Source organism: Uloborus diversus, unplaced genomic scaffold, assembly GCF_026930045.1.
Source record: "Uloborus diversus isolate 005 unplaced genomic scaffold, Udiv.v.3.1 scaffold_954, whole genome shotgun sequence".
In the NCBI taxonomy this organism is placed as follows: domain Eukaryota; kingdom Metazoa; phylum Arthropoda; class Arachnida; order Araneae; family Uloboridae; genus Uloborus; species Uloborus diversus.
This window is the reverse complement of record NW_026559181.1, coordinates 48,574-75,861: the sequence shown is the minus strand read 5'-3', so window position 1 is coordinate 75,861 and position 27,288 is coordinate 48,574. Positions and strand designations below refer to the sequence as shown.

The 27,288-nt window shown below is 31.1% G+C and overlaps 1 protein-coding gene across 1 annotated transcript; it reads left to right on the top strand.

Annotated features, from left to right (window-relative positions):
• Positions 1-755: 755 nt before the first annotated feature.
• LOC129234051 (tubulin--tyrosine ligase-like protein 12) lies at positions 756-26,724 on the top strand (the record flags this gene model as incomplete). The annotated part of the gene is made up of 12 exons (XM_054867950.1): positions 756-920; positions 2,953-2,989; positions 7,167-7,320; positions 9,048-9,187; positions 11,535-11,722; positions 11,803-12,027; positions 16,153-16,264; positions 16,526-16,677; positions 16,758-16,836; positions 20,620-20,688; positions 24,160-24,298; positions 26,458-26,724. Coding segments are annotated over 12 exons (1,606 nt in total), but the record flags the coding sequence as incomplete, so codon positions are not given.
• Positions 26,725-27,288: the final 564 nt, after the last annotated feature.

Here is a 27,288-nt window from a genome sequence, read left to right as displayed (position 1 = left end):
AACAATTTTAGTGACAGACAGCCGACCTTGGGTTGATTAGATCCAAAGAGTCCCAATCTGGCCCCACACCAGAAGAAAAAATCATTCCCTCCCGCCCTCCTTTAGGTAACAGGAGAAATAAAGTATGATTAAAATTTGATTTCAATATTGAAAATAATTCAATCAAAAACTCCTACCCTGTTTCCTTTAATTTTACCAAAAATTTCCTAAAGTTTCGATTTTGATGTCAGTTTTAAATTCTGCTGGAGCTTTTGAACAAGCTTTTCCCTTTCTCAAACCACTTTTGACTAAAACTGCATTTTTTAGACTTTAATTCCTAAAATTTTCCCGGGGTCGTCGCCTACCTTCCATCTTTGTGGTACTGCAGGCGTCACAAAAGACAGTGTAAAATCTTGGGTCTTGTAGCATTTGATATAATATATCCGTCAAAGCACTAAATTGCCCAGAAGAAATCGGTGTTTAACTTGTCTTACATTTTTTTTTTTTTTTTTTTTTTAAATTTTCACTCCAATTCTTCTTTTGTGTCTCAAATTTAAAGCAATCGTATTGTAAAGGGCCATACCACTATTTCTCCAATTGGAGCCCCACATTCACTAAGGTTGGCTTTGGTGACAGAAGAACAATTAAAATAAAATAAAACTAAGCTAGTTACTTATGCTAAAAATAAAATTTGAATCAAAATCTCATTTCTTCATCAGTTTCATTTGTTTTTAATTTTGTGCAAAATAAAGAACTTTTCCTAATTTTCTTTTCAGTATTTACCTCATTGATCATGCTTGGACTTATACGTGGGAAACAGCCCGAAGAACTTTAGAAAACAGCATTGATCTTGTGGAGAGAATGTGTTCCATAATGAATGTGTGCTTTCTGAATCGGCCAGTTGAAGATGCAGTTAATGATGTATTAAGAGAGATGTGGAAGTACGCTGATTACATAGTAAATCATTTACTCCCCCCCCCTCCCCACCTTTCTTTTCAGAGTTTAAACTGGCATTGACTGTTAGTTTAAACACAAAAAATATGGAATGAGACAATCATTTTCCTCTGTTTTAAAAAAATTTCAAAGAAGGCAAACCATTAATTGTTGAGATTTAAAAGCTTAGATATTATTTATTGCTAAAAAATCGAACATCAAGGTATGACCAGAGTTGCTTTTACATTTGAATGAACCAATTGCCTGTTTGGGGATAGTTTGATAGTTGAAATTTTAACACTAACTTCAGTGGATGAACCCTAAACTTCAGTAGATAGCTTTCATTGTTGACTACTTTTTCATTTCTTCATTCTACTAAAATTACTGTCTTACCAGTAAAACAATTAAGTGACCAGATCCAGTTCAGCCTTGTCAAAAAAAAGCATTTCAATTGTCAAAAATATTACCAAATTATCATGCTGTGGCACGAGTTTCATTGCTGGTGATGTCCAAGGGTTGTTTGTCACTAAATGTACATAAGAGGATAAATAAGATACTATAATTTATTGTTATAAAGTTTTCTGCTAAATCTAATGACAATGGGTTCGTTTCCAAAATTTTAAAAGTATTTTTTTTTTGGAAGATTATACTTAAAAACCTAGAATTTGACCATTTTTTAAATAATTTGTTTAAGTTTAATACTTTTTAAAAAATACTTAAATTGGAGCGCTTTATTGTTTACGACTTCTGCCAATGACATCACAAATGATGAAATGCCATTCTGTGTTGCCATTCGCAGTGCAAAATATTTAATTCGCATCTTTACTCACGTGTACTGGCAACGATATGGTTGATATCAAGCGTAGAACACAACATTTAATTCGTTTCTTGATTATCATAATGTGGAAACAAGGTAGAAAGATGCGGCAAAGTGCATCATTTGTGACGTCATCAAGACCACGCCTTGTTTGAAAAATCGCACATTTTAAAAAATTAATTTAAAAAAAACTGTTGGGAAAATAAAAGTATTTTCTGCATCCATGCTTTTTTTTTTTTGCTCATTGTATCTGTTTCAATGACTAAAAGTAGTATACTTTTGACTGAAGGAAATCACCACATTTTAAAAATAGTTTCTTGAAATTGCTTATCAAAATGAAGCAGAATAAGTGTTAACAGTTTTGCAGTGAAACAATACTATAATGAAATGAAATTGCAATATATTAACAATTTATTTACTGAATTTGTAAAAGGTTTTAATTTTTTTTGTTACCTTTTAAAGGCTTAAATTTGGTGGTTACTCATTACTATATAATGAATCTGTGCTACAATCTAACAACTGAAGGTTGAGCCTCACAAAATTGGACTTTGAAGTCCTGATGGGTTTCAAAGCATTTAAAATGTTACAGTATCGTGAGAAAATTGAAAGGACTGATAAGTCCTGTTAGTAAATTAAAAGTTTAAATTGAACTGATATATATAATGCTTTGTTTTGTAGTTATAAAATACCATTTATGAATGATATATATATTATGTTTATTTTAATGTATTACTCATCGTGTTTTGCTTGTAGAGAATGATACCACAAAAAGTATTCATGCTTATAATACCCATGTTAAAAAGTTGACATTTAAATAAAATTTAGTTAAGTAATATAATAAATAAGTTATAATATAATATAGTATATTATAACTTATTTAAGTTATAAAATAAAAGTTAACTATTTTAAATAAAATAAAAAGTTAGATATAAGTTAATAATAAACCAAAATAAAAGTTAACATTTTTTCATCAGATTATTTTTTGTGAAAGTAAGTAAAACGAAAGTGAAATCTCGTTAATATTGAACTTTAAGCGACTGAAAACTTTTATTGCTGTAACTGGAATTTTTTGCAATGGAATTCAAGCAATGTAATGGCAGTTAAATCTGGACTGTAAATGAATTTCTCTGAAATGGAAATTTCGTTGTAATGGGATTTCACTGTGTATATTTTAATGAGAAGCATCTATATTTATTGAATGCATTTTTTATTTCTTTTTTAAGGTTTAACAATTCATATTTGGTACAAAATTCTAGTCAGGTATGTCATTTTTTCATTCGAGTTTCATTAATTTTCTTTATATTTAAGTAATGATGTGTGTTTATAATTGATGCTGTGTGTCTATACATTTCTTTATAATTTAAATGTGTAATACAATTAGAGAGAGAGAGAGTAACCTTTTTTTTTCCTTTTCGAATTCAAGTAGCTGGAACAAAGAAAAAAAAAGTGGTTTCAAAAAATTGCTAAAACTCATTATTTGTAATTTTAGCTTATAATGTTGATACCTTGAGGTTTTACATTTAAAATAATGTTAATGCTATAAAATCATGATACAGTAGAACCATTGTTATTCAACCCTCATTTATCTCCAGATTATTTGGATCAAGTTTGAAGCTTTAAAAAAAAATGTCTGTTCACATAGATAATTTTAAAATGTGATAGTAAGAATGTAACTTAGTGAGGCAAACATTTGCTTTTTGTTTTGATTAATTGTGCAGCTCATGCTCACATTATACAGTAAATTATGGTTATCTAACAAACACCACTGCAATTGAATTCTAATGATAAAGCTTTAGATTGACGGTGCTTTATTCAAAGCACACCTTTGTTTAAACTAGAAGACAGTAGACAAATTCTTCGTGAAGTAATGATTTGAAAAATTGTTTTAATCTTTTTTTATTTCTTTGAAACAATTCTGTGTAATTTTGCTACTAAATTGGGTTTTGTTTCCGTAAGCGGACAGCAAGCCTGCTTATTTAAGACCTTGTTTATTACCCATACTACCCAAATTTTTTGATCATTTGTATTACTTTTGGCTCCAGTTAGTTCAAATCCACAAGGTTTTACTGTATCCACATGAAATAGAGTGTTGATTTTCTTTATGTTGCTGCATTTCTCAAAAGAACAAAAACCCAAAATTACATATTCGTTAGGGCGGTTTGCGAAAAATATCTTGTGCATAACGCTAAGTTTTTTATTTTTTCCAGCTAACCTAAGCCGTCAAAAAATAATGCTGTTGGAGAAAAATACATGCTTTAATGTACAATCAAAGCATAACAGCTAATCCCATATTTAATTAATAGTTACTTGAATAAAATTAAAAACTTAGCATTATGCACAGGACATTTTTTCAAGAATCTCCCTTTAATGCTTTTAGTTTTTTTATTTTTGAAAACTAAAAATTATGCAAATGCAACAAAATATTAACATCTTTGAATTATCTGCTCATGAAAAACTTTTTAACCAACAAAAGTTCTAACTAGCGTCATTATTCTATTCATTTTTTTAATTTGTATATTTATTTTATTTTATTTTTAAAATTTTTATTTTTCATTTGTGTGCAGCACGATTATAGTAGCAGAAATTTGAGGGGGGGTTACAGGAAATTTGAGTCTCAAAATCACTCCCTTTGTGTTTCAACGCAAATGATGAGAGTATAGCACATTTCATAGACTTTTAGTGTTAAAAAACGAATTTACACAGAAACGTATTTGCTATCCCATTGTGAAATATTTCAATTTACCAAATTTTTATCAAGTATCCAATTTTTTTCTACTAAACTCATGCTGCATCAATTAAAAAATTTTAAGACATAAAAAAATTGATGGGGATTTAAACTCTTTTGCATTAAAAGCTTTTAATCTGTAGTTGTTCATAAAGGTGTCAGGGTGTTGTCAAGTATTTGCAAATTTTATTTTCAGAGAGCAGTAGTCTACAAATTTACACCCAAAAAAATCAATAATTTTACATGTTTACCCTCTTAAAAATTATTTTAAAAATTTATTTATTTTTTAAATTTTTGCTGGAATAACTTCCCCTCTAAAGAAAAACTATATGAGATATGATACCTCAGAATATTAATAGTATGAGCTAAAATTTGTTAAAAATGTGTTTTCCAGTTTAAAAACAATAACTTAGGCTTTATGAATATTTTAAATTTGTTTACTCCAACCTAAGTACAGCAATTTCCAGAAGAAACACCGTAATGTTTCCGTGTTGAAAAGCTACATTTTCAGAAGTGCTGCCTTTCTGCCTATGTGGAGTTTGATAATCGACTGTTTTGTTATTATCCTGATTATAGTCAAACTCTGTTAACTAAACAATAAAGAAATAGATACTAACACACAGGCCTGTCATTTTCAATATTTCCAGGGGGGTTAAAGAGTATATATTCAATACTAATTATACCAAAAACCACAGGCACAAGTATGTAAATACATTAATTTCTCAAAGCCGAGGGGGGGGGGAGGTCAATTGCTAATTGCCCCTCCGAACTGTGCCTAAATGAGGGGGCCTTCTGTTACAGTTATATATTATCTGCCCATTAATTAAAAGCTTTAATTACAGTAAGCAGCTGACTGTTCAATATGAGCAGGAAAAGCCAAGTTCCCTGTTTGTGAATGTTTGGTATTGTTCATTGTAAGTAAATTAGAGCTAGTAAGAATGTAATGTAAAATCTTGAAACAAATGTAAGGAAGCAAAAATTTAAAAATCTGTATTTATTGATGTTAGTTTAGAATAAAAAGAAACGATAACAGAAATCGAGATTACAAAAGCAAACCAGTAAAAAAAAAAATCATTGCTCATTCTGGTCGGTAAACATGATTATAAGTTTTCAATTTCTTTCTTTGTGAAAAGCTGAAAAGTATTTCCAAAAAAACACAACAAAACGTTCATGATTTTTCTCCAAAAATTGGAGATTGATTTAAAAGCAGGATTCCGATTTTTTTCCTTTAAAAGTTGGGGGATAGAGCTTTATGCCAGTATATACGGTAAATTCTAGCTAGTCTTCTTAATGGTTATTTTCTTCCCTGATGATAATCCCTTGAGTTAGTCATTGTTTTTAAGTGTGGCATATCTGATCATTTTAAACATTTTTGACACATTTTTTTTCGGGATGCGGTGTTTCTACCAGAAATTGTTGTATATGTAGCATCAATTTTGTGTACTCGGCGGGACATGTACATATAAAAACATTTTTTAGAATTTTTAAGTGTTGGGGTTTGGCAACAAGGTGCTTTTGATGCAAATTGAAAGTGTAAACTTTTATTCAGTTGGACAGTGTTAGCATAAACCCCAGAATTTTACTGAGAAAGATGATGTGCTTTAAGAGAATTTTCAGAAAATATTTATTTACAGTTTAATTAGGATTAAGTTAACTCATGCTTTACTTTAAATAAAATAATAAGTAATTTGTGTTATTTCCACACCAATCAATTTTATTTAACATCAATTAGCATGAAAAATTTAACTGAAGCAGCATAGTGTCCAGGGTTAGTCGATATATATCGGTCAATATATATTGTGATATATATCACGATATATATTCGATATTTATTTTGAAAATATCATGATATTTTGATACTTTCGATATTTATTTTTTCAACTATAGTATTTTCAATACAAAAAGTATATTAATCACAGTAATATTGTTAATTTATTATTAAAAGTAGCTAAAAAGTTATTTACTACATTTTTATGATGTATTAATACATTATTAGTATAACAAAGTAATATAATATTTCTCTTTTATTTGTCTTTTATATTCATAAAATTATTTGTAATATAACAATTTTAATTCATATTAAAATAGATTAATTAAATATTAAACAGAAAAAAGAAAATGTCTTATGACGGCAACAACAAATGCATATTATTTATCTCTGAATCACATATAACTGCAAAAGTAACTAACAGAAGAAAAATGAGTAAAACAGCTAATGCTAAATTAACTCCATTAAAATTAATAGAAATGTAGAATGAAATAATAAAAAATGAAAGAAACCTTAATTTTAAGTCTACATATTGTAATTATATTACAAGAAAATAAAGTGATTTGAGGACACATTTACTATTTTGAAGACTTTGTGCTAATTGAAAATATCGGATGTATATCAAAATATCGGATATTTTCGAAAATATCATATTTTTGAACCCTGTTATAATTTAACCAAAGACAACTGAATGATTACTCTTTCAAGCAATTTGGGACAAATCCTAATAGTAAAACATCGCATACAAATATTCCATGTGCTCAGTTGAACCAGCAGTGCAACTTTTTTGCCCCCTGCTGATTCAAAATTCTCAAACTCTTTTCCTCAACAGCATTCACTCCACCCTAAGGTAGATGTATATCAGTAATATTATGTAAGCATTACTGCTAAAAATGAATTTTGAAGGAAAGAATTTTTATAACATATGAATTACTCTTTTACAGTCATCTTCCTTACGCTGTTGGTTCATCATGGATGAATTTGGTTCTCGAGTACAACGTGCAGAAGACCCAACTTTTTCCATTGTACCTTTCTTTTATGCGTCGCAAAACATTATGTTCTGCTTAATGTTTCCTAAATGCCACATTGATGCGGAAGGTAATTCTCATCCTTAATTTTCTGTAAGCAATTAGAATTTGTTTGATAAATTATGTCAAATGGAATACGGCTCAGTAAATAAAATGGATGTATGTAAAAACTTTAAAATCCATAGTTGAATGTCGTATTTATTATTCTCTTTAAAATGTATATAGTTTTTTGTTTCTTGAATGTATTCCTGTATATTTATGTATGTATATAGGTAAAAGTATTCAAAATGATGCTCAGGTGACAAAACATTTCTTCATGTTATGAGAATGCATCAGTTAAATGATGCATGGAGAAAAAGTCAAATATTTGTTGCTATCAAATAGCATTAATTTGACATACAATAAAATTATATTTACAGTTTGACACAAAACATAGCCCACCTACCCCTACCCTTATACTTTCAGTCTATTTACTAGCATCCAATTAGCACTTTGAAAACTGAGTAGTAGATAGATATTCTTTAGTAATTTCAGTGCCTCTACCTATGCAAATGGTAATTTTGTAACAGTAGCAACTAGTTTAATATGTTTGCTGTCGTGAAAAGAAAAGTGAAACACCTGAGGGAGAATGTAACTGCAGAAATCATGTACCTTTTGTTCATTCCATAAGCAAAATCTTACGTATTGATTTTTTTAAAGAAAATTTTTTAAAAATACCGAATGATTTGTTGGGATTTGGGTATTTTTTTGTGTTAATTGATTTTTAAGAGTAATTTGCATGTTGCTTGTAGGTTGAATGTGATACGCAATTACATATGTACCACCGTTGGTGCACAATCTGGGGTCGTTCAGGGAAGTGTAATTTTTGGAAAAAAAGTCAGTTTTAGGATTCATAGTTTACACTGCTCATATCAACCTGTGAAACACAAAAGCCATTGAATAAATGATACCTTTCATTGCTTTTCTTATGTACTGAATTTTGGGCCATGTAAGATGCTTTATACATAATCAGTCCCCCCCCCCCCCCCCCCATGACAGAAAGCTGCCGACAAGGCGACATCTTCGCAGAATGAGAGAGAGTTTGGGCAGAAAGATTTTGCACTAAGGGAGGGAAAAAAGAAAGGGAAAAAAAGTCAGCAATAAACCATTCTGCAGAACAATACCGAAAGATAGCTGTTTCATGGTAAAAAATGTAATTTAACTACGAATTAAGAAAAAGGCCTGATTTTCTGCGAAAAATAAAATTATTACAACATTTTACAACAAAAAAAAATTGGCGAGGGCCAAATCGAGCGATCATTGATGACTGTGGAAGTCTGCAACATCAGAGATCGGGAGACCGGTTCTAACCAGAACTTCTCCCCATGTAGAGAAATTTTAAAGCAACCTTGTGTTGATGAAAAAAGAGTGGTTTCATATTGACGTACATGTTTGTGTTTGTGTGAAAGACTTGTGCTGACTTACTTTTGAGTTTTTTTTCACCTCTGTTGAAAAATTAATTTAAACTCTTAAAAAATGGCTTATTTGCGGTATCGTAGGTTGCAACAACAGAAAACAGCTGGAATACTTGATAAATTTTGTGGTACTTTGGACTAACCAATTATTATTTAAACATTCTTTTTGTAACAAAAAGAAAATAAACTTTGTTTTTAATTATTAGTGATATTATTTTTTTGAATGGCAAAAAGAGTTAAAGTGCTGTATCATTTATACATAATTAAATTATTGAATGTTCTTTCCCTTCTAAATTTTTGTTTTATTGATTCTGATGTTTGTTTTTATATATAATGTGTCTAGTGGAAGCTACTTATGGTTATCCAAGATTTAACTCTACTCTCCCAGATGATCTGCAAAAAGTTTTAAAATATCCTTGGGATCCTCAGGACTTATCTCACATTGATTTTAATCTCCAAGAACCAGATGCTGATTATTTTGCAGTATGTACTAATTTTTCATCAATTTTTATTTTAGTTTCTTTCGATAGTTGTTTCTTTATCACATTTATAATTCTAATTGGTTACAAACTATCATTTAAGTCAGCGGTTCCAAACCTTTTCCCCTATGCAAACCCCTTCGATACTCCAAAAGAATTTGACGAGCCCCTTGGGTACTAGGCAATAAGTAACAAGCAAAAAAATAACGCACGCACACACATAGACAATACAATTTGGGAGATTTTTTTTCAGCTTGATGCTGATCCCTACTTTATAATGAGAGCGAAAACATAATTTCAAAACCTAGAATTACAAATATTGCTACGAACTAAAATGCTGGCTAAAAATAAATGCAAAACAAATTCACCAAAAAATAAGCACAGTGATTATTCTGTGTTGAGCTTTAATCAACTTTTAAAAAAATCTGAAAATGGAATATTTGTGGAACCAAGAGGCCAAAGTTTGGCTGAAATTTTTCTGACACAAGGGTACATTTATCTCTATTATAACCAAATCAAAAGTCAAATAAAGAATGATCTTTAAAACACTTTTCTGGGAACTGTTTCAGACCAAGTAAATGAACTTTTTTCTTACATGAAAGAAAATGAGAAAGAGGAGTACGAGCCTAGCTGTTTGATAAAGATATATTGCATGCTTTAATTGTTTGATTGCTGAAGAATTTTCTTGTAATTATGCTTTAAGGGCTCAGTAAAATGTGTATATTGAAAAATAAAAAAAGCGTCTATGTTCAAAATATGCATTTACTCTAATTTTTACACAAAAGGTAATTTTTAACAAACAAATTTTTTTTTGCTCACCTACCACAAAAGACATTTTCTTCAAAAATTTTATAAATTCCTTATTTACATCGAGTGCAAATTAGTTACATGGTTTAATTCTGCTGATTTTTTAAAAAACTGCTTAAACTTCACACTGCAAAACTTTCACCTACGAAAGCTTTTTATAGTACTTAATTTCTAATACTTCCTGTGGTATTTTTGGGTTGCTAGCTATTCTTTCTCTTTTTTGATAAAGCTCAAAGTAAATTGTAGAATATTTAATATGAAAATTATAGCTACAAACAACAGCGTGATCTCACTTCTATGCATTTTTGACACAAAACAAGAGCAGAGCGATAGCTCTTCCTCAGATTCAAATTAATGGTAAAGAAATTAAACATACAAATATTTTTAACACACACATGTGCTCTATGTAATGTTTTCATCAAGTTTAATCAACCTATAAAAAGCTTCTGAGGAAAAAAAACGCTTTCAAATTATTTTATTTGAAAGACACATAAGTCAGCGTCAGTTCTTTTTCAGCATGGCTTCAGTAATATCATTCTCAATGGAAGCTCTAACACCGGCGCTTTGCAATGACAGACTAAATTATCTAAATGTAAAATGTGTCAGGAAATACGCAAATATTTTTTTTAAGATTAGAGTTTCATCTCAAGTTTGTGAAGATGAAAGAAAAGGAGAAAGTTTCTGAAAATTAAAGAAAAGCTAAAGGTTATGTGCATGAACAACTATAAAATGCGTTGAAGGCAGGGCAGCACGACAATTTGGTATGAGTGAATCCTCCATATGTACAATTAAAAGTCAAGAAAAGGAAATTCATAAAAGTTCACCGAGTAGTATCTAAGGAAATGCAAAAATTATGAAAATTGAAGCTGCTCTTGTATTGTGAATTTAAGAAACCAGGAAGTGGGGTGTTACCATAGATGGAAACATTATAAAAATAAAAAAAAAGTGAAGCAGCTGTATTGTTTATTTAAAAACATATAAGAATAACGGTTTGATCAGGCAGCATAAATTATCATCATCTTTACTTTTTTAAGTTAAATATTATTACTGGATCTATTATACATTACAAATAGTCTATTTGTTTTTCTTACTACATACTGTACGTACCGTACTGGTTTATTTTGTGTCTTTATTTCCCATTGATCATTGATTTTGTGCATCGTAGCAGTATTTTGGGTTGAATGAAACTTTTTTTTAAAATACAAATAAGAATTCAGTTTTTTATGTAAGAAACAGCAATGTATAGTTGATAAATGATTTTTAAGTTTTAGGCGGTTTTTACAAGTATTTAAAATAATTGAGTATATTTATAAAAGTTTTTACACACACCCTTCGTCACAATGCGAAATTTTGACTTACGCGAGGGGTCTTGGAACGCATCCCTCGCGTAAGTCGGGATTCGACTGTACTTGTAAATATATTTTAAAAAATCTGGTTTTAGTAAACTAAATAGTATTACACTCATAGTTTTATTATTGCTGTTATGTATTTTTTTAAAAAAAGACACTCTATTTTATGCACAAATATTTTTTTTTCCATTGTAGTCTGGACGCCACCAAGAAATAATACCCTGCAGTGATAAAGTAGTTCCTCCAAGCAATAAAACAGTTTACAAAGTGTATTCTGAATACCCTGATGTTAAGAAACACTTAACTCATCCTCTTTTCAAAATGACTGATGAAAAACTAGAAGCTGATATACTGTGGCTGTCAGAACGAATCTATGACTATAAGTTAGTACTTGAACACCTAATACTTATATTTTTAAAACTACATGATAAAAATTATTAACTTTTAAATAAAATCTTTCTAGGGAGCTTCTCAATTCCCATACTGATGCCTTTTTTGTCAATCAATTTCCATCCGAACAAGTCTTGATAAATAAAGATTTGCTTGCTGTTGTATGTCGTAGGTGTTGCCAAAACTTGCCTTCAAATATTGATTCTCTGGAAGCAAACCCAATTTGGTTACCAGTTACGTATAATTTACTGTCAGAGTTACCTCAGTTTTCATCACATTTTCTTCATAGGGAAAAAAGGTAAGCATTTAAGACCTCTCTTTTTCTGTACTATATTCTGTTTTATATGCTAGAGAATTGTACTGCCTTGGGCAGGTAAAAGGCAGTACAGTACCCGCCATTAATAAAATCACTGGATTATAAAATCAGCCGCTTTTTAAAATCAAATCTTGAAGAATCGAATCATTGCAATATCGAAACATGTAAAAATTATCCTTTAATAAAATCACTATCGCTGTTTCATAAAATAAAACTTTTGAACATCATAAATAAAATATTGATAAAGAAGCACCAAGAAGTGAAGGAATCAGTCTCAGAACATGAGGAAATTTCAGTACCAAACTTCAAAACATGTCAGAAACTCGTTTGATGTGGTACAATGCAATATAGAGTAAAAAGGAAAATATAACGTTGAAAATTACAAAACATTTTGTTAACTTTCAGGCGATATTGAATCTTCATTCTTCAATTCTGTTAAAATATTGGCAAGTTTGTTTGATTAAGACCCTTGTGCAAATAACAGAATTGAAAATTACAAAAAAAAAAAATTACTTTCAGACAGTATTGAATCTTGATTCCTCAATTCTGTTAAAATATTGGCGTATTGTTGTTTGATTAAGATCCTAGTGCAAATAAAAGAAATAATGTCAATTGTAATTTGAAACACTTCAACTAATAACAAATGAATAATTCATTTCGTTTTTAGAGTATTTAAACTTCAAAACCTTTCATTTTTAAGGTCAGTGCCTTTTATGCCAGTTTATAAAATCAGCCATTTTATAAAATCAAGTGATCTCAGAACAAGTGTGATTTTACTAAGCGGCAGGCACTGTAACTGTAACATTTTCAACTTTTTGCATTTTTATCATCTATTGTAAGTTAACTTTATAGTACAAGCTTGCTTATTTGGTTTCCTCTGAAAAAAAGCATGAAAAAAAATCTAATTCAAACATTTCCCTATTGTTAGTATTATTCGTATTGAATCCAAAACATGTTTCCTCAAATATCTCAAAAACTCATTTTGGCAGATACTGCCCAGAGCAGTGTGTTGGTTTCAATTTTTTTTTTTTAACCTTTTTAATATATTTCTAAGTAAAAGAACGTATAGTATGTGTCCTCCATATAAAAAAATCAAAAATGAAAGTTTTAACAAATTGTGAAATTTGTTCAGTAACTCTACATAATTCTGCTTGCAGATTTTCAGTTGCTAGTTAGAAACATGCAAAGTTTCGCTATTTTTAAAAAATCTCTAATTCCAGGCTTTAAAGCTTACTAAATCTTGGTTTCCACTCTATGATTATAAAAGTACCACCCAAATAAGTTTCATGAATTTTAAAGCACTTCTCATCAGAATCACACATTGTACTAATAATAACAATAATGAGTTATTGATAAATTTATATGACTTAAACCTTTTTGAAACTTTAGCTGTGCATACTATTAATCCAACTGCTTGATCACACCTAGCATACAACACATAAAAAGTAGCTAGCTTTGGAGAATGATAGCATCCACACACTTTGTTGTTGTTGTGCTGGCACACCACAATGGCAATTTGGGGTGCGCTGCTTCACTTTTCCAACCGTACTGTAATTTGGTGTGAAGTCCGACTTCTACAGTACACACATGCCATAACAGGGTGGCGACAGATCAGGGAAAAGTCAGGGAAATATCAGAGAACTTCGAAAAAATAACAAAAAATCAGGGAAAATTGATTTTATGAAGAAAGAAAAAAAATTTTTTTTTGCTTTACAAAATTAAGTATCAAAATTCCCTATGCATTTTCTGCCAATTATCTGTTCAAAAAAAAAACGTAAAATTAATGAGGAGCGATTATACACCGCCGCATAAATTTAAATCTTTTTTCCTCAACGTCAAAGTATTGAATCTTATTTATTAACCGCAGGATGAACTTCCTGAGATTGCTTCTGTGTCTGTTAGGTTGTTTATTTTACCTAGCTTGAAATTTCCTTTCACGCTTTCAATCTGATGTAAAATAAACAACCATACAGGCAAAGAGTAAGCCTTCATTAATGCCTTAGCTCCACTGCCTTTATTCCGTTGTCTCGAAATGATTAGCGTACTGTAATCACGATTTCAAGAAGAAGTCTTTGGTTTTTGAATTAATACTGGTAAAAGCTTAAAAGCTATTACTTCTTCGTGTTTTTAATTTAATTGCTAAAATTGAACTTTCAATAAAAAAAACGTAGATTTTTGCCGCTATACTATTTGCCGTCACCGCAGATTATAAAGGTTTTCTTTTCTTCAGACTTAAATGTTTCTTTTATTTTATAACCAAGTTGCATTCTTCTTTTATATATTTTGAAGTTGACTAATTGCTTTTTTTTTTCTGTTTTTTTTTTTCTTGCATTTCAAAGTTGTTTCTTACAAAAGCAATCTAAGATTTTTTCGTTACATTCTTAAATCATTTGAAATAGAGTTAACTTGTGTACTTAAGTAAATATCTTTATTTTTTATTGTTAAAATGCTGTATTCATTCATTAAAATTTATGTTCTTGATTAGAGTAAAGCTCCCTATGAATGGATGTCAAAAGGTTTCATCTGTTTTGCATAAATGTCAGTTAAATAAGAATAACTATATTACTTCCATTCTTTCACTATTACACTTGTTATTCTTGCAACAATTATTATACTGTTTGAAAATTTAGTTCAAAATAATTTCAATTACTTCTTCGTTCTACCATAAATACACATATGTTTTTAAGAGTGATTTTAATTTTTCATATGTTAATACATTCTTATGCTAAGTGGTTTCTAGAAGTAAAGTACTTTTTAAAAATTTTCTATAATCTTTCCATGTAGAAAAATTTAAAGTACTCTTTTGTAGTTTTTTTTTCCAAAAACAATTCACTTGATATGCTTTTTTTTACCATTTTGTTAAAAAAAGTAGCATCTTTTTAAAATATATCTTTAGTTCATCAACTTTACACAACTTAACACGTTTAAAATACTGTGGGATCCGATGGGTTCTGATCTTGACACTGTCACTCAACGAACGATTCCAATTAACACTCATAATGAAATTTTAATTAATACTAGAACCTATATACAACAGCTATTTACGATTATGAAATCAAATATCAATTCTACATCTACAACTACGGCATTTCACAGCGAACTATTCGGGCGGCCTTTCAGCGCCTCCCTCCATTCTCGTTTTCGTGGCTCTTTTTCCCGCTCGTCGCGCAGACTTGTGGGATATGTTATGTCGTGGATACTTGGTGGTGTCGGCTCTTCCAGCCATCTCAAGGTAGTCTGAGCGCCCCGGTTTGGGCTCCTTCAATACTGTATTTTATACAAACATACAATGGATTTCAAGTAGAGCAAAGGAAGGAAACCATTATCATTGGTAACGTAAATCAGGGAAATTTGGTGAACTTAATCAGGGAAAAGTCAGGGAACTTCTTTTCATAGTTCCTGTCACCACCCTGCATAAGGACCCGTTTATAGAGTAGGCAACCATTCACAGCATAACAACACATTCACACAAAGAAAGGACAAGGACAGAAAGTACAACCATGCCCGAGCCGGGATTTGAACCCAGACCTTCCTGTCACAATCAAACTTCTCTGACCTCTAGACAAGGCAGGCGACATCCACACACTTTAGCATATAAAAATGAGAATTTAAAAAAAAAATAGTGAATGCTTTCTCCCCCTCCCTTCTCTTCAAGTTTAAGAATGGTGATAAATTTACAAATACAGATGTGACAACCAGCGACAGGCTCTGGGCCTAGCTAGGCTGATCCTAGTCAATTTATTAATCCCTAGTGAAAATCAATGGCCCGCTTAAAGCTATCTAATCTACCCTCTTGCTCATTACAGCCTCTTCCAGTAAGCTGTTCCAAGTGCCCACAACTCTACTAAAGTAGTAATTTATCCTAATTTCCAGGTTAGCCTGAGATTTGAATTGCTTAACACAATGACCACTTCTCCTACTTTCTGTGCAAAAATTTAACTCATTAACATCTTTCATTTTGATAAATTTAAACAACTGCATTATGTCTGCATTATGGTTTGCATTCAACTAAAATGAGAAGAAAAAAATTCTTGGTGTCATTTTTATTTTTTCCTGCTATCAAAAGAATAATATTAACTCCAAATAGTTAATTGCTTATTATTTCAGGAATATGAAGAACATTTGGATTTGTAAGCCTTTCAATTTAGCAAGAGGAATGGAAATTTACATAACTGACGATTTGAGCCAAATCATCCGGTTGAGTGAAACAAGACCATTAGTAATAATATTTTCATCAATACTACCCGCATAATTGAATATGTCATAATAAGTTAAATAATTTAATTTAGAATATAGCTTTTTTTTTTTAGAAAATTTAATGTTTAAAGATCATTAACTAATTGAATAGTTTTTCTGATTGTCAAATTTTAGCTATTGTGATAATGTACATACATAGTTTTTTATTCATATATTTAATACAAAGGCAATTTTTTTACATGCTTTGTTTTCATTTCTTTTCACAAGAACTTTTTTTTTTCAGGTAGCATGTGAATACATTACTGATCCAGTTTTATTTCCCGTTGAGGAAATTGGAATAGTAAAAATGGATCTTCGTTTTATAGTCTTGTTGAGAAAAGTACGACCTTTAGACTTGTATGTTTACCAAAGATTTTGGATTCGTTTTGCAAATAAGTGAGTTGTGATACATTTTTCCCCTTAACAATTTAGTAAAAAATATGAAAACTATTTCTAGTTCCCATTTTATGTTACAGGCCATTCTCATTGGATGATTTTGAAGATTATGAAAAACATTTTACAGTCATGAATTACAACAATTTTCCACTGAAACAAGTAAATAATTTTTTCCTTTATTTTCCAGTTAAGTGCTAAATTATAGCAAATTTTCATTTCCAATAAGTAAAAAATGATTTTTTTTTTTTTTTAAACAACATTTCATCATGTATACAAAACTTGGAAGCATCCTATGAATAAGATAAATAAGTATCTTTGTGCTGAAAAGTAAAGTAAGGAATAACAGTGTCAAAAAAGCACAAATTGCAGATTACTGCAGACACATGTTTCGGCATTACAAGGAATGCCTTTTTCAATGCAAAAAGTAATGAGCTTATGGATGAAAAGACATCCGACAAAAGCCAAGAGCTAGATAAGCAAACAGCTTAAAAGATAAAAATAGCAGATTAACCAAACACCAGTGAGAAAATTATAAACCAATAAAGAACCAATAGAAATGCGAACAAAGGGCAAGAGCTCTCTCACAGGCACAGTCAAGACCCCAAAAAAAAAAAAAAAAAAGAATTCAATTGGACAAAGATTAAGCCAAAGTTGAAACAGAAAGAAAAAGTCAATAACCGTGAACCTTTGAGAAAGGAAAAGATGAATGGAAGAAAAATTGCATTTCATTTCTGGATGTATTTGTTTCTTGTACTGAAATTGGTTTTGAAACTACTGTTTATCGCAAACTTTTTGCTGTTTCTTTACCTCCTCATAGACTATCACCTCATCCTCCAAATCAAAAATATTCTGCTTTCAATTCTTTTGTTTATTGTGCTATTAATATTTGTTCTTAATGTGGAACTTAATTATCTTAAAGCTGTAGCAATTGATAGAGACTATCCGCCAACTTTGATTGATTCCATTTATAAAAAACTTTCAAAGAAATCCCAAACTAATGTTCTTTACCAAACTTTCATCAGAAAGAATTTGGTTGTTTTGCCATTCTTTCCATCTGTAAGCTATCAGGTTGCTGACATTCTAAAATGTTTCTAATTCCAGTTGTGGTGTTCTCTCCTATTAACTTTCATTCTCTTCTCTTAAAGATCCTAATCACCCTCTTAATTGTTGTGGAATTTATAAAATTAATTGCAGCTGTAAACTTGCTTATATTGGACAGACTTGGCATGCTTTAAAATTTCGCTTGAAAGAGCATCAAAATTATATGAAAAAACAGCAATTAAATAAGTCTAGTATTGCTCAACATTGTTGGGATTTGAATCACTCTTTTGATTTTAATTGTCTTATGAGATTATTCAAAAATGCCCCAATTCATCAGATCTTGACTTTTGGGAATCTTTCCATATTTTGAGGGACAGTTCTAACTTAGTTAATGATCTTAAAGCAGTTCTGTATTTTCCCAATGTCTGGCTCCCATATCTTTAACACTGTCCTACCCTATCCATTTTTTTCTATTTTGCATAATTTTTAATTTTTATTTTTTCCATTCATTTATATCTATCTTGCTTTGTTTATTTTTAACTTTTTTCTCATGGGTTGAATTTTCCCCCCTTTTCTTCTATTTATCTTTATTTTTTTTTCTGAAAATTTTTTGTTGTTGTTTATTTCATTTCCTGATGTTTTTCTTCCATTAGCTTTTCCTTTCTCACCGTTCACGGTTATTGAGTTTTTGTTTCAGCTTTGGCTTAATCTTTGTCCAATTGAATTCTTTGTTTGGGCTTGACAGTGCTTGTGAGAGAACTCCTGCTCTTTGTTAACGTTCCTATTGGTTGGTTGGTTTATTTGGTTTTTATGGCGCAAGAGCCCTGTGTTCCTGTTGGTACTTTATTGGTTTATAATTTTCTCATTGGTGTTTGGTTAATCCGCTATTTTTATCTTTAAAGCTGTTTGATTATCTAGCACTTGGCTTTTGTCGGATGTCTTTTCATCCATAAGCTCATTACTTTTTGCATTGAAAAAGGCTTTCCTTGTAACGCCAAAACACGTGTCTGCAGTAATCTGCAATTTTTGCTTTTTTGACGTTGTTACTTCTTATTTTACATCCCTTGAATACCTACTGAAATCCATTAAAGTCACAAGATAATATCTATACCTTGGAGCAAGAACCAGCATTGTCAGATTTGACCGAATTCAGATTGTGATGGAAATCTGACCATGAAATAGTGAACTCATCAGTGCAATAACAACCAATGAATGTAATGCAGTGCCCTAGTATTGAGTTATAGTAATTACATTTGCCTAAGTCCTGTAATCTTCTCTTTGTTTAACAGTCAGTCTTTTTACTTAGAGCCAAAATAATTGATCTCAGTCGTAATTCAAGTATGATTAAGGTAATTTAATCTGTGTACAAACCTAATGTAGCCTGACATAACAATATTTTGAGGTGTTCAAAAGTTTGCAGGGCGCAGACATTAAAGTTAGATAGAAACAGGAAAAAAAAAAACATTTTGGTCCTCTTTTCTCAAAACTGATATTTTTGACATTGGTTGCTCTTGATCAAAAATATGATTGGAGAAAAGTGTCATTACAAGGAACACGCTTCATTCCTTAAGAATGTTCTTTCATTAAGTACTTAAATGAAGGGATGTTACTTTAAATCACATTCAATTTTCAGCCTTTGTGACATCAACTATGCATCCTGACCAACCTAATTTGTCTTCAACTTAACAACTGTTAATAAACAAAAACCTGAAAGGGGGAAAAGGTTTTTAATTTAAAAAAAAAAAACATTTTAAATAATTAAACAAACATGCATTACTTCGTTGATCACTGATAAATAATAGTTCTTATCACATATGAATTCGAGAGTTTTTTTTTTTTTTTTTTTTTTTTTTTGAACTACATGAAGTTTTTAAAACAATCTGTTGCACCATTTGTTTCTACTTCATCTCTTAATTAGCAGTTCTCAAAAACGAGTATGAAGTTAACTTAAAACACTTTTCCTAACACCTAAAGTAATCCCTTAATATTGGGTTTCAGCATTCTTGAGTTTTGATTATTAACAAACCTCAAAGTAATGCTAAACCTAACATTCACGCACAAATGCCTGGTGTATTACTTAATGTTTCTCATTTCTTTTTCTTCAAAAGTTCTAATGGTAAGCATTTTGAGTATTCGTTTTATTTATTTCTGATTCTCTCCAGAAAAATGTAAAATAACATGAACTCTGATGGTATTTGAATATTTTTCGTCTCTAGCTCAAGAATTTTCTTTCCCATTATTAAAAGTATATATGTTAGTTGGTACCAAATTTGAAATGTCACTATCATTCTTTTGCATTGAAAAAGCAAAAATGGGAATGAAAAAAGAGCAAATTTGAGTTTTAGAGAAAAAAATGTTTGAAGGTGCACACATTCATGGTCTAAATTAATTTTGCACCAATTTCACGAAAATTAACCAAGTGGTCTTGGCCCTCAGTGAGATACTGACTGACAAACTTACTGTCTCATATTATTAGTAAAGACAAATTTTTATATTAATGGAAACTAATGAAGAATTAAAAGGGTATTACTTTAACTAATGAATCATGTAATAACTCTGGATTGAACAATGTGCAGTGAGAAGCAAAGGGATGTAAGTGGCAAAACTAAGAATTTGGAGATAATCAGTACAAATAGTAAGAGAACCTCTTCTCTCTCTTGGGGCAAGAGATAGTACTAGTAGCCCTGGTACGTGCTGCTGTTCAGCATGATTTAGGGGGGGGGGGGAATCAGTGAAAGCTTACCTAGGACGTTATCTTAAAAAACATTTTATTCAAAATTTTGAAATGTCCACTTACATCCCTTTGCTTCTCACTGCCTCATATGTATGTTTTTTTTAAAAAAATGGAAATTATAAGTAACTTTGGTAATACTATTAAATTATGTTACTTTTTCATTTTAGATGTATTGTCATGATTTTATTAAAAAATTTGAAGATTATTATTCATCTTATAAATGGTGTGATATTGAGGTAAGTTTTTGTTTTATTGAATATGAATTTAAAATATTGCATATTATCCTTAAGATAATTAAATGCTAGGTACAGTAAACTTCCGACTATCCGCGGGGTGGATTACCTTTCACATTATTTTTTTTTCCTAATTAAATTTAGATAAATGCACACATTTCAACTTAACAAGTGCATTCAGGCAATCATTCCTATTACTTTCTTCCCCCTTCTTTCTGATGACAATAAACCTTCATGGTCACCGAAATTCTGATCACTAATCACTTAGATCTCTTATTCACTGATTCTTAGATCTGTACCATGTACACATGTAAATGAGTAACCGAACCAGTCGTCTTCGAAAAAACTGCCATCTCTTATGCGTTTTTAGTATAACCTAGCTTAATCTGTTTCAACTAATTCTGCTTGCACCATTTACTAGCTTATGTGTAACTGTTTCCTGTTTGAATAATGAGCAATCATTTTTAAGCTTTTACATACATTTCTTACATAAACTGTTATCTCTTAGCTAAAGTTTAAATGTATGTGAGATTCATTGATTCTGGTAAGCTCACATTGATTTTTAACTATTTAGTGGATTATGCACAAATTCACTTATCCGCGGCTACTGAGCCACCCTATTCCACGGATAATCGGGAGTTTACTGCAGTTGAAATTCAAAGTACAGTGCTTATATTTAATAGGATTTGCCTTAGAAACTGATTCTAAAATATTTAATCACCTTTGAAATTCTGGAGTTTGGAGTTTTATATTAATATGTCACCTAGAATAAATATGATAATGATGTTCCTATTTTCAGTGATCAGTTAAACAATATAAATTGATCCACTGACTTTTACAATTTGTTCTTGAAAACTTTTCAAATACATATTCAATAACTTATAAAAGCAATCAATTCAAGCTGTTTGTTTTTGGTATTTTGTTTCTTGAATAGGATAATTCCTTTTATATTATTTATGTCTTATACCAAGGGTCTGACCAGAGGAAATATAGGTCTTTTTAAGGGCCCTTCACAAAATTTTGATTAACCAAAGGACCCTTCATGGACTCATTATTTAATAAATGAGTACACAAACCAAAAATCTAATCTATATTGATAGATAACTTTTGGTTTACGTTTTGAAATTTCACAAAAAAAAAATTGATTTTCACAAAAAAAAAATTCTCAAAAATAGGACCCTGTGAAAAGTTCTGGACAGACTCCTGTGCACTTGATGTTATGAAAAATTGAATATAAAGGAGAGTCTTAAGATATCAAGAAGTTCAACTTTGACCCTTGCTAGTAGGAATGCAGTTTTTTTCGTTTCTTCATGGAGCACCATTAATTTTTGAAGCCACAAATGCAACCTCTTTTTAGATATCTAAAAAAGAGAGAACACCATATGCTGTTCTTTTGCACTATGAAAATTCCTGTATATTGTTAAACTAATGGGAAACTATCTGATGTGGATACCTCATTACATCCTTGTACTGTACACCATAAAATAATGAACATTTTTAACAGCTCAAGTTGCTGACTGATGAAATTTAAAAATATAATGGTTTTGCTATTAAAAAACTTCTTCAACTGCATATTGCTCATTTGAAAGAAGAGTGCCACAAGATGAAGAAATTAAACTTGACAGGAGGAGCGTTTGAAGTTGAGCTCTTCAGGAAATTTGATGTTAGAGAATTCTATTTGCTGTGCTCTCCGGTGATTAGTATTTAGAACAAAAAAATTGTCAGTATTTTCCAAAGATAATGTCATTTGAAGCCCTTTAAGCGAAAAAAAGGAAATTAAAAATTTCGTATTGTGGCACTCTTCTTCCAGACGAGTGATATAGTAAAGTAATTAAGGGCGATAGGAGGGCTGTGTCTGAAGCACAAGTCAAGAGGCGTGAAATATGCCACTTGAAATGTGCTAAAGACTAAAAACTTGTTACGACAAAAAAAAAATCACAACAAAACTATTCGAAACTTACACCGAAATAGACCAACAGGATATTTTTGTTTGTTTATTTTTTGTCCACATGTTTTTATGAGCATACAGACATCTTGTAATAGATTCACAAGTGATTAAAATGAAAATTTTTCATTACCACAAGATGTCCTTTACTTTGTGCTAGGAAATAAAAGGTATGTATGAGAGTCATCCAGAAAGTAAAGAACGATTTTGTATAAAAACTTAATAGCTGAGTTAAAAAAGTAAATCTTTATTTACTTACTGATTGATACTTAAGTTACCTTTCTAGACAGACACTGTTTAAATTTAAGCACTTGTCATAGCGTTTTACAAGCTCTTCTATGCCTTCTGCATACACAGTAGCCGCCAAGATGTTGAACCAGTCATTAACAGCTTCTTTAAGTTACTCATCACTGCCATAGTGCTTTCCATCCAGAAATGCACTCTTTTCAAACTGATGCTTCGTTCATCATATTTCCATACACCTCAATGATTTGTCTGTAAATTTCTATTGGTTGCAGTCTTCTTACATTCAAAAATCTTACAACGCTACGAACCTCACACTTGGCAGAATCATTAATTGTAACAGGCATACAAAAGTCACACAGTTGAGCAATTACTTGCCATTGGGGATTTCGACTAATGCCAAACTGAAGCAAAGCAATGCCAAGGTCAATAATCATGCGGCTTCGGTAGTAGGAGAACGCACCCACCCGCCAGCACAAAACACTTTACTTTCTGGATGACCCTCGTATGTACGTCTTTTGTCGTCCTGATAGGATAAAATTGCAATTGTTATGACTTTCCCGATATTCCGAGTTTTCAGTTATCCAAGCTAGTGTCAACCTCAATTACTTCGGATTTTCGAAACTCTACAGTAATTAGAACTTTTGACCCATATTAACACTAGAAAGACGGAGGAGCCTGTGTGGCCCCTCGCATAGTTTGTTGTTTAATAAATCGGATAATGTCAAACGGAACGTAATGTAACTTCCTGACTTTTCATTATATGACACTATTTGAACGCTTGTTTAATCATTTAATCATTCGCCTCATAGTACTGTAAATATTGATCCTTATACCTAGAAAGACGGGAGGGGCCACAGTGGCCCCTAAGCTTTTTTACAATTAAATTTTTTTTCCTTTCTCCTAATTGTTGTAGCATAAAAAAAGGCCATTCTCTCTAGTTTAACCTGTAACTTCCGCTTTATACAGCCAGTCGGATATCCAAATGCTATAAACAGTACCGACTGCTTACCAGCCTAATGGTAGCCATTGCTCTTGAAAAGAAAAACTGATCCAAGCTTTTGGCCAGTATAGAAAGAAACACTACAAATAATTGCATACTAAGTTTTTATTTAGTCATGAAAGAAGGTGCATTGGGTATGTGGACACACTCAGGAAGAATTTTTTAAATAATTCACCCCAAAAATGGGTAGGGGCCACACTGGCCCCTTCAGTCTTTCTAGGTATACAGAAAATGTCAGTCGTTCTAGTGTTAATAAACATATAATTTGTTTTATGGTTAACAGGAAAGCATTTATGAAATGATCAATGAAATTTTCACTGCATCAACCCTTAAGGAACCCCCTGCAGGCATTGGAGATTTTTCTGCTTCCAGAGCAATGTATGGACTAGATATTATGCTGAAATGGGACAGAAGTTATGATGGTATGTTACCAACATTTCTATCTTTACTAATTTTGAAGCAGCGAAACCTCTGTTCCGACGAAAATCAGTCGTTACAGGTGGTGGTTGCTTACAATTACTTTCATTGCAAAGAAATAATCGGTATATTACATTAGCTCTGCCTTAGCCCTCTCTCTGGCTTAGGGGCACTAACTTACTGCTAAATACCCAAGCTTTGCCTACAATTTACCAGTCGAACCTCACTGGTGAGATAAATTTACTTTATCTACCAGTTGGCTCTCTCAGCTACAATGAGATGACATCTGCCTCCAGCTTAGTTAAACACTAATCCAGACTGATGAATTCAAACAAGAACAAAACTGCAGTCTCTGGATGTGATAGCTGGGCTGTTTGGAATAATGCATGTAAATCAATATTTGTTCAAAAACAATGTTAAAGAGATTAATGTATGTTATCATTAGAATTTTATTTTTGAAAGTTGCCGTAAGGGGCAAATAATTTCATCTACTTGTATGTTACAATTTTTGTTAGGATTTTTGACTTAACATTATTTTAAAACAAAGAACTAATGTAATAATTTGTAATTCCGAGCATTACTGTAAAATTTCCTTTTCGATAACTCATTTTTATGAAAATTTTGATTTTATTCTAAGTTAATGCCAAAGCAAAATTCTTAATATATTTTTTAAGTAAACAAATATTCTTTGATGTTTTTAAGCAAACTTTTACCCAAAAAACAATCAGTTATCGATTTTCGGAGCAGCATTACAAGAATTCTAATCTTATTAATTAAATCAACTCTGTTCTATTAGTATCATAAAATATTGTATCTACATAGAACCTGTTTCTTGTCTAGTTTAATTGATATATGATGAATAAAAATTCAACATCACCATGAAGAACTTGAGTTATTTATTCAGAACAGAGGCAAATTTGTAAAAGAGAGCGCATAAAATAAAATTGCTGCTTAACATATCACAGAATATTTACTATTATACAGGGGGATTATAATTAAAGTCTCCCATTTTCAAAATGTTATCCAGACTTATTTCAAATTCAGACTGTATGTACTTGAAAAAAAGGAGGTGAGGAGCATCTACTGATATTGAAACAATTCAGGCAGTGGGAAGCAAAGGGATGTAAGTGGACGTTTTCAAGTTTTGAGTGAAACGCGTATAAAGATAAAGTCTTAGGTAGGCTTTCATTGATTTTTTTTTCTAAATCATGCTATACAGCAGCACCTACCAGGGCTACTAGTACTAACTCTTGCGTAAGACAGAGGGAGAGGGTCCCCTGCTATTTATACTGGTTAACTCTAAATTTTTAATTGTCACTTATATCCCTTTACTTCTCTTTGCCTCAATTGATTTCCATATTTCACTTCAAAAGAACCTCTCACTTTGAATTTCTTGATTATTTTTTTCCACAGACCCCATAACCTCAGACCATAGTCTTTTTTTTATAACTTTTCCGATTCCGATTCCGAGTCAAAACTGACTACAACTGTATTATGTCGAGGGATCTGCATACTAAGTGCCTTGCCTCCATTATTTTTTATACCGATGGATGGCAGCACCACCACCGGATCCAACAGTTAATGGGAATTTTGAACTAATCCAGGAGCTAATAGCTACCTGAAATTAGCACCCCCAGAGGTTTCGTTTCACTTGGAGGACATTGAGACCACGAGCATATTTAACGTCGCCCAGTCCCCTTTAATGACGACGGTGGGTCTTCGACCATCGAGGTTCGAACCCGAGGCCCTCCGGCTCCGAATCCGACACTCTACCGATCGGGCTACCACGGCCCCTTATAACTTTTAATGGCCAGAATTTCTTCAAAGTAGATAGCGCACTGTTGCCGTTTTTGTAAAATAGCTTTGCAAGCAGAGCATAATATTTCAGACTTGTAAAGTTTGAAACTTGTTTCTTCTTCTTCCATACCATTTCCTCCTTCTTTAAGTGTTGTGGATTCAAATTTGAAGCCATTGTGACCAGTGGTTCTTTTTTGTGCAGCATTTTAATAATAGTAACCCTATATATAAGTGGCAGAAAAACATTGATAGTTTAATTTCTTATTCATGAATTGAATTAAATTTCTTAATTATATTTATGTGTTCAAGTTTTTCCTCTCACTTTATTCATTATTTACTATTTATATCATTCATTTATATTTTACAGTTCCAAAAATGATTCCTGTGATTCTAGAAGTAAATTTTATGCCAGACTGCAAAAGAGCTTGTGATTATTATCCAGAATTTTATGATGACATTTTTAGTGTTCTATTCTTAGATGATGTATATAAAAAGCATGTTAAGAAAATTTGAAGATATTGTTCCCCAAATCTTTCTACACCAATTGATTTTTCTATTTGTAATTTTTTGAATTTTGCAACTCAACATTTACCATCTGTAAATGAAGTTTTAATAAATTCATATTTTACTATTAGTGTATTTCATCAATTATAAAGCTTTATCTCAAGACTGAGAGGAAAAGAATATGAGCATTCCAGTTGATTTCAGTAGCAAATATTTTGTTAGAAAATTAGTTTTTTTTTCCAAGAATAAATTCATTTAAATCATTCAGTAACAGTAGATACAAGTTAATGATTATAAAATGGGTATCAGATTGAAAGAAAATGTAAATATTTTCTTTAGGAGGTTAAATTAAAATTAAATAAAATTTTCCTTTTTAAAAAACCAACAAATTATATTTGTTTATTCATAAGCATAATTTTTCTTGACTAAATGTATCATCATTGGTTATCTCTTTGGAAATGAGAACAAAAATAACAGTCACTATATTTTAAAAGAGAAAAGGATTACAGTAGACCCCAAGGGCGCCCATATGCAAAATTTTAAGGGGGGCTCAGATATTTTCCCCATGGTTTAGCAGGATGTTTTCCCCATAGAAACCGAGTTCAGTACAGATTAGAGTTATTAAAATTTGACATTTTTAATAACTTATTATTTGCTGGAAAAAAAATGTTTTTACATTTTTGCAAAGAAAAAA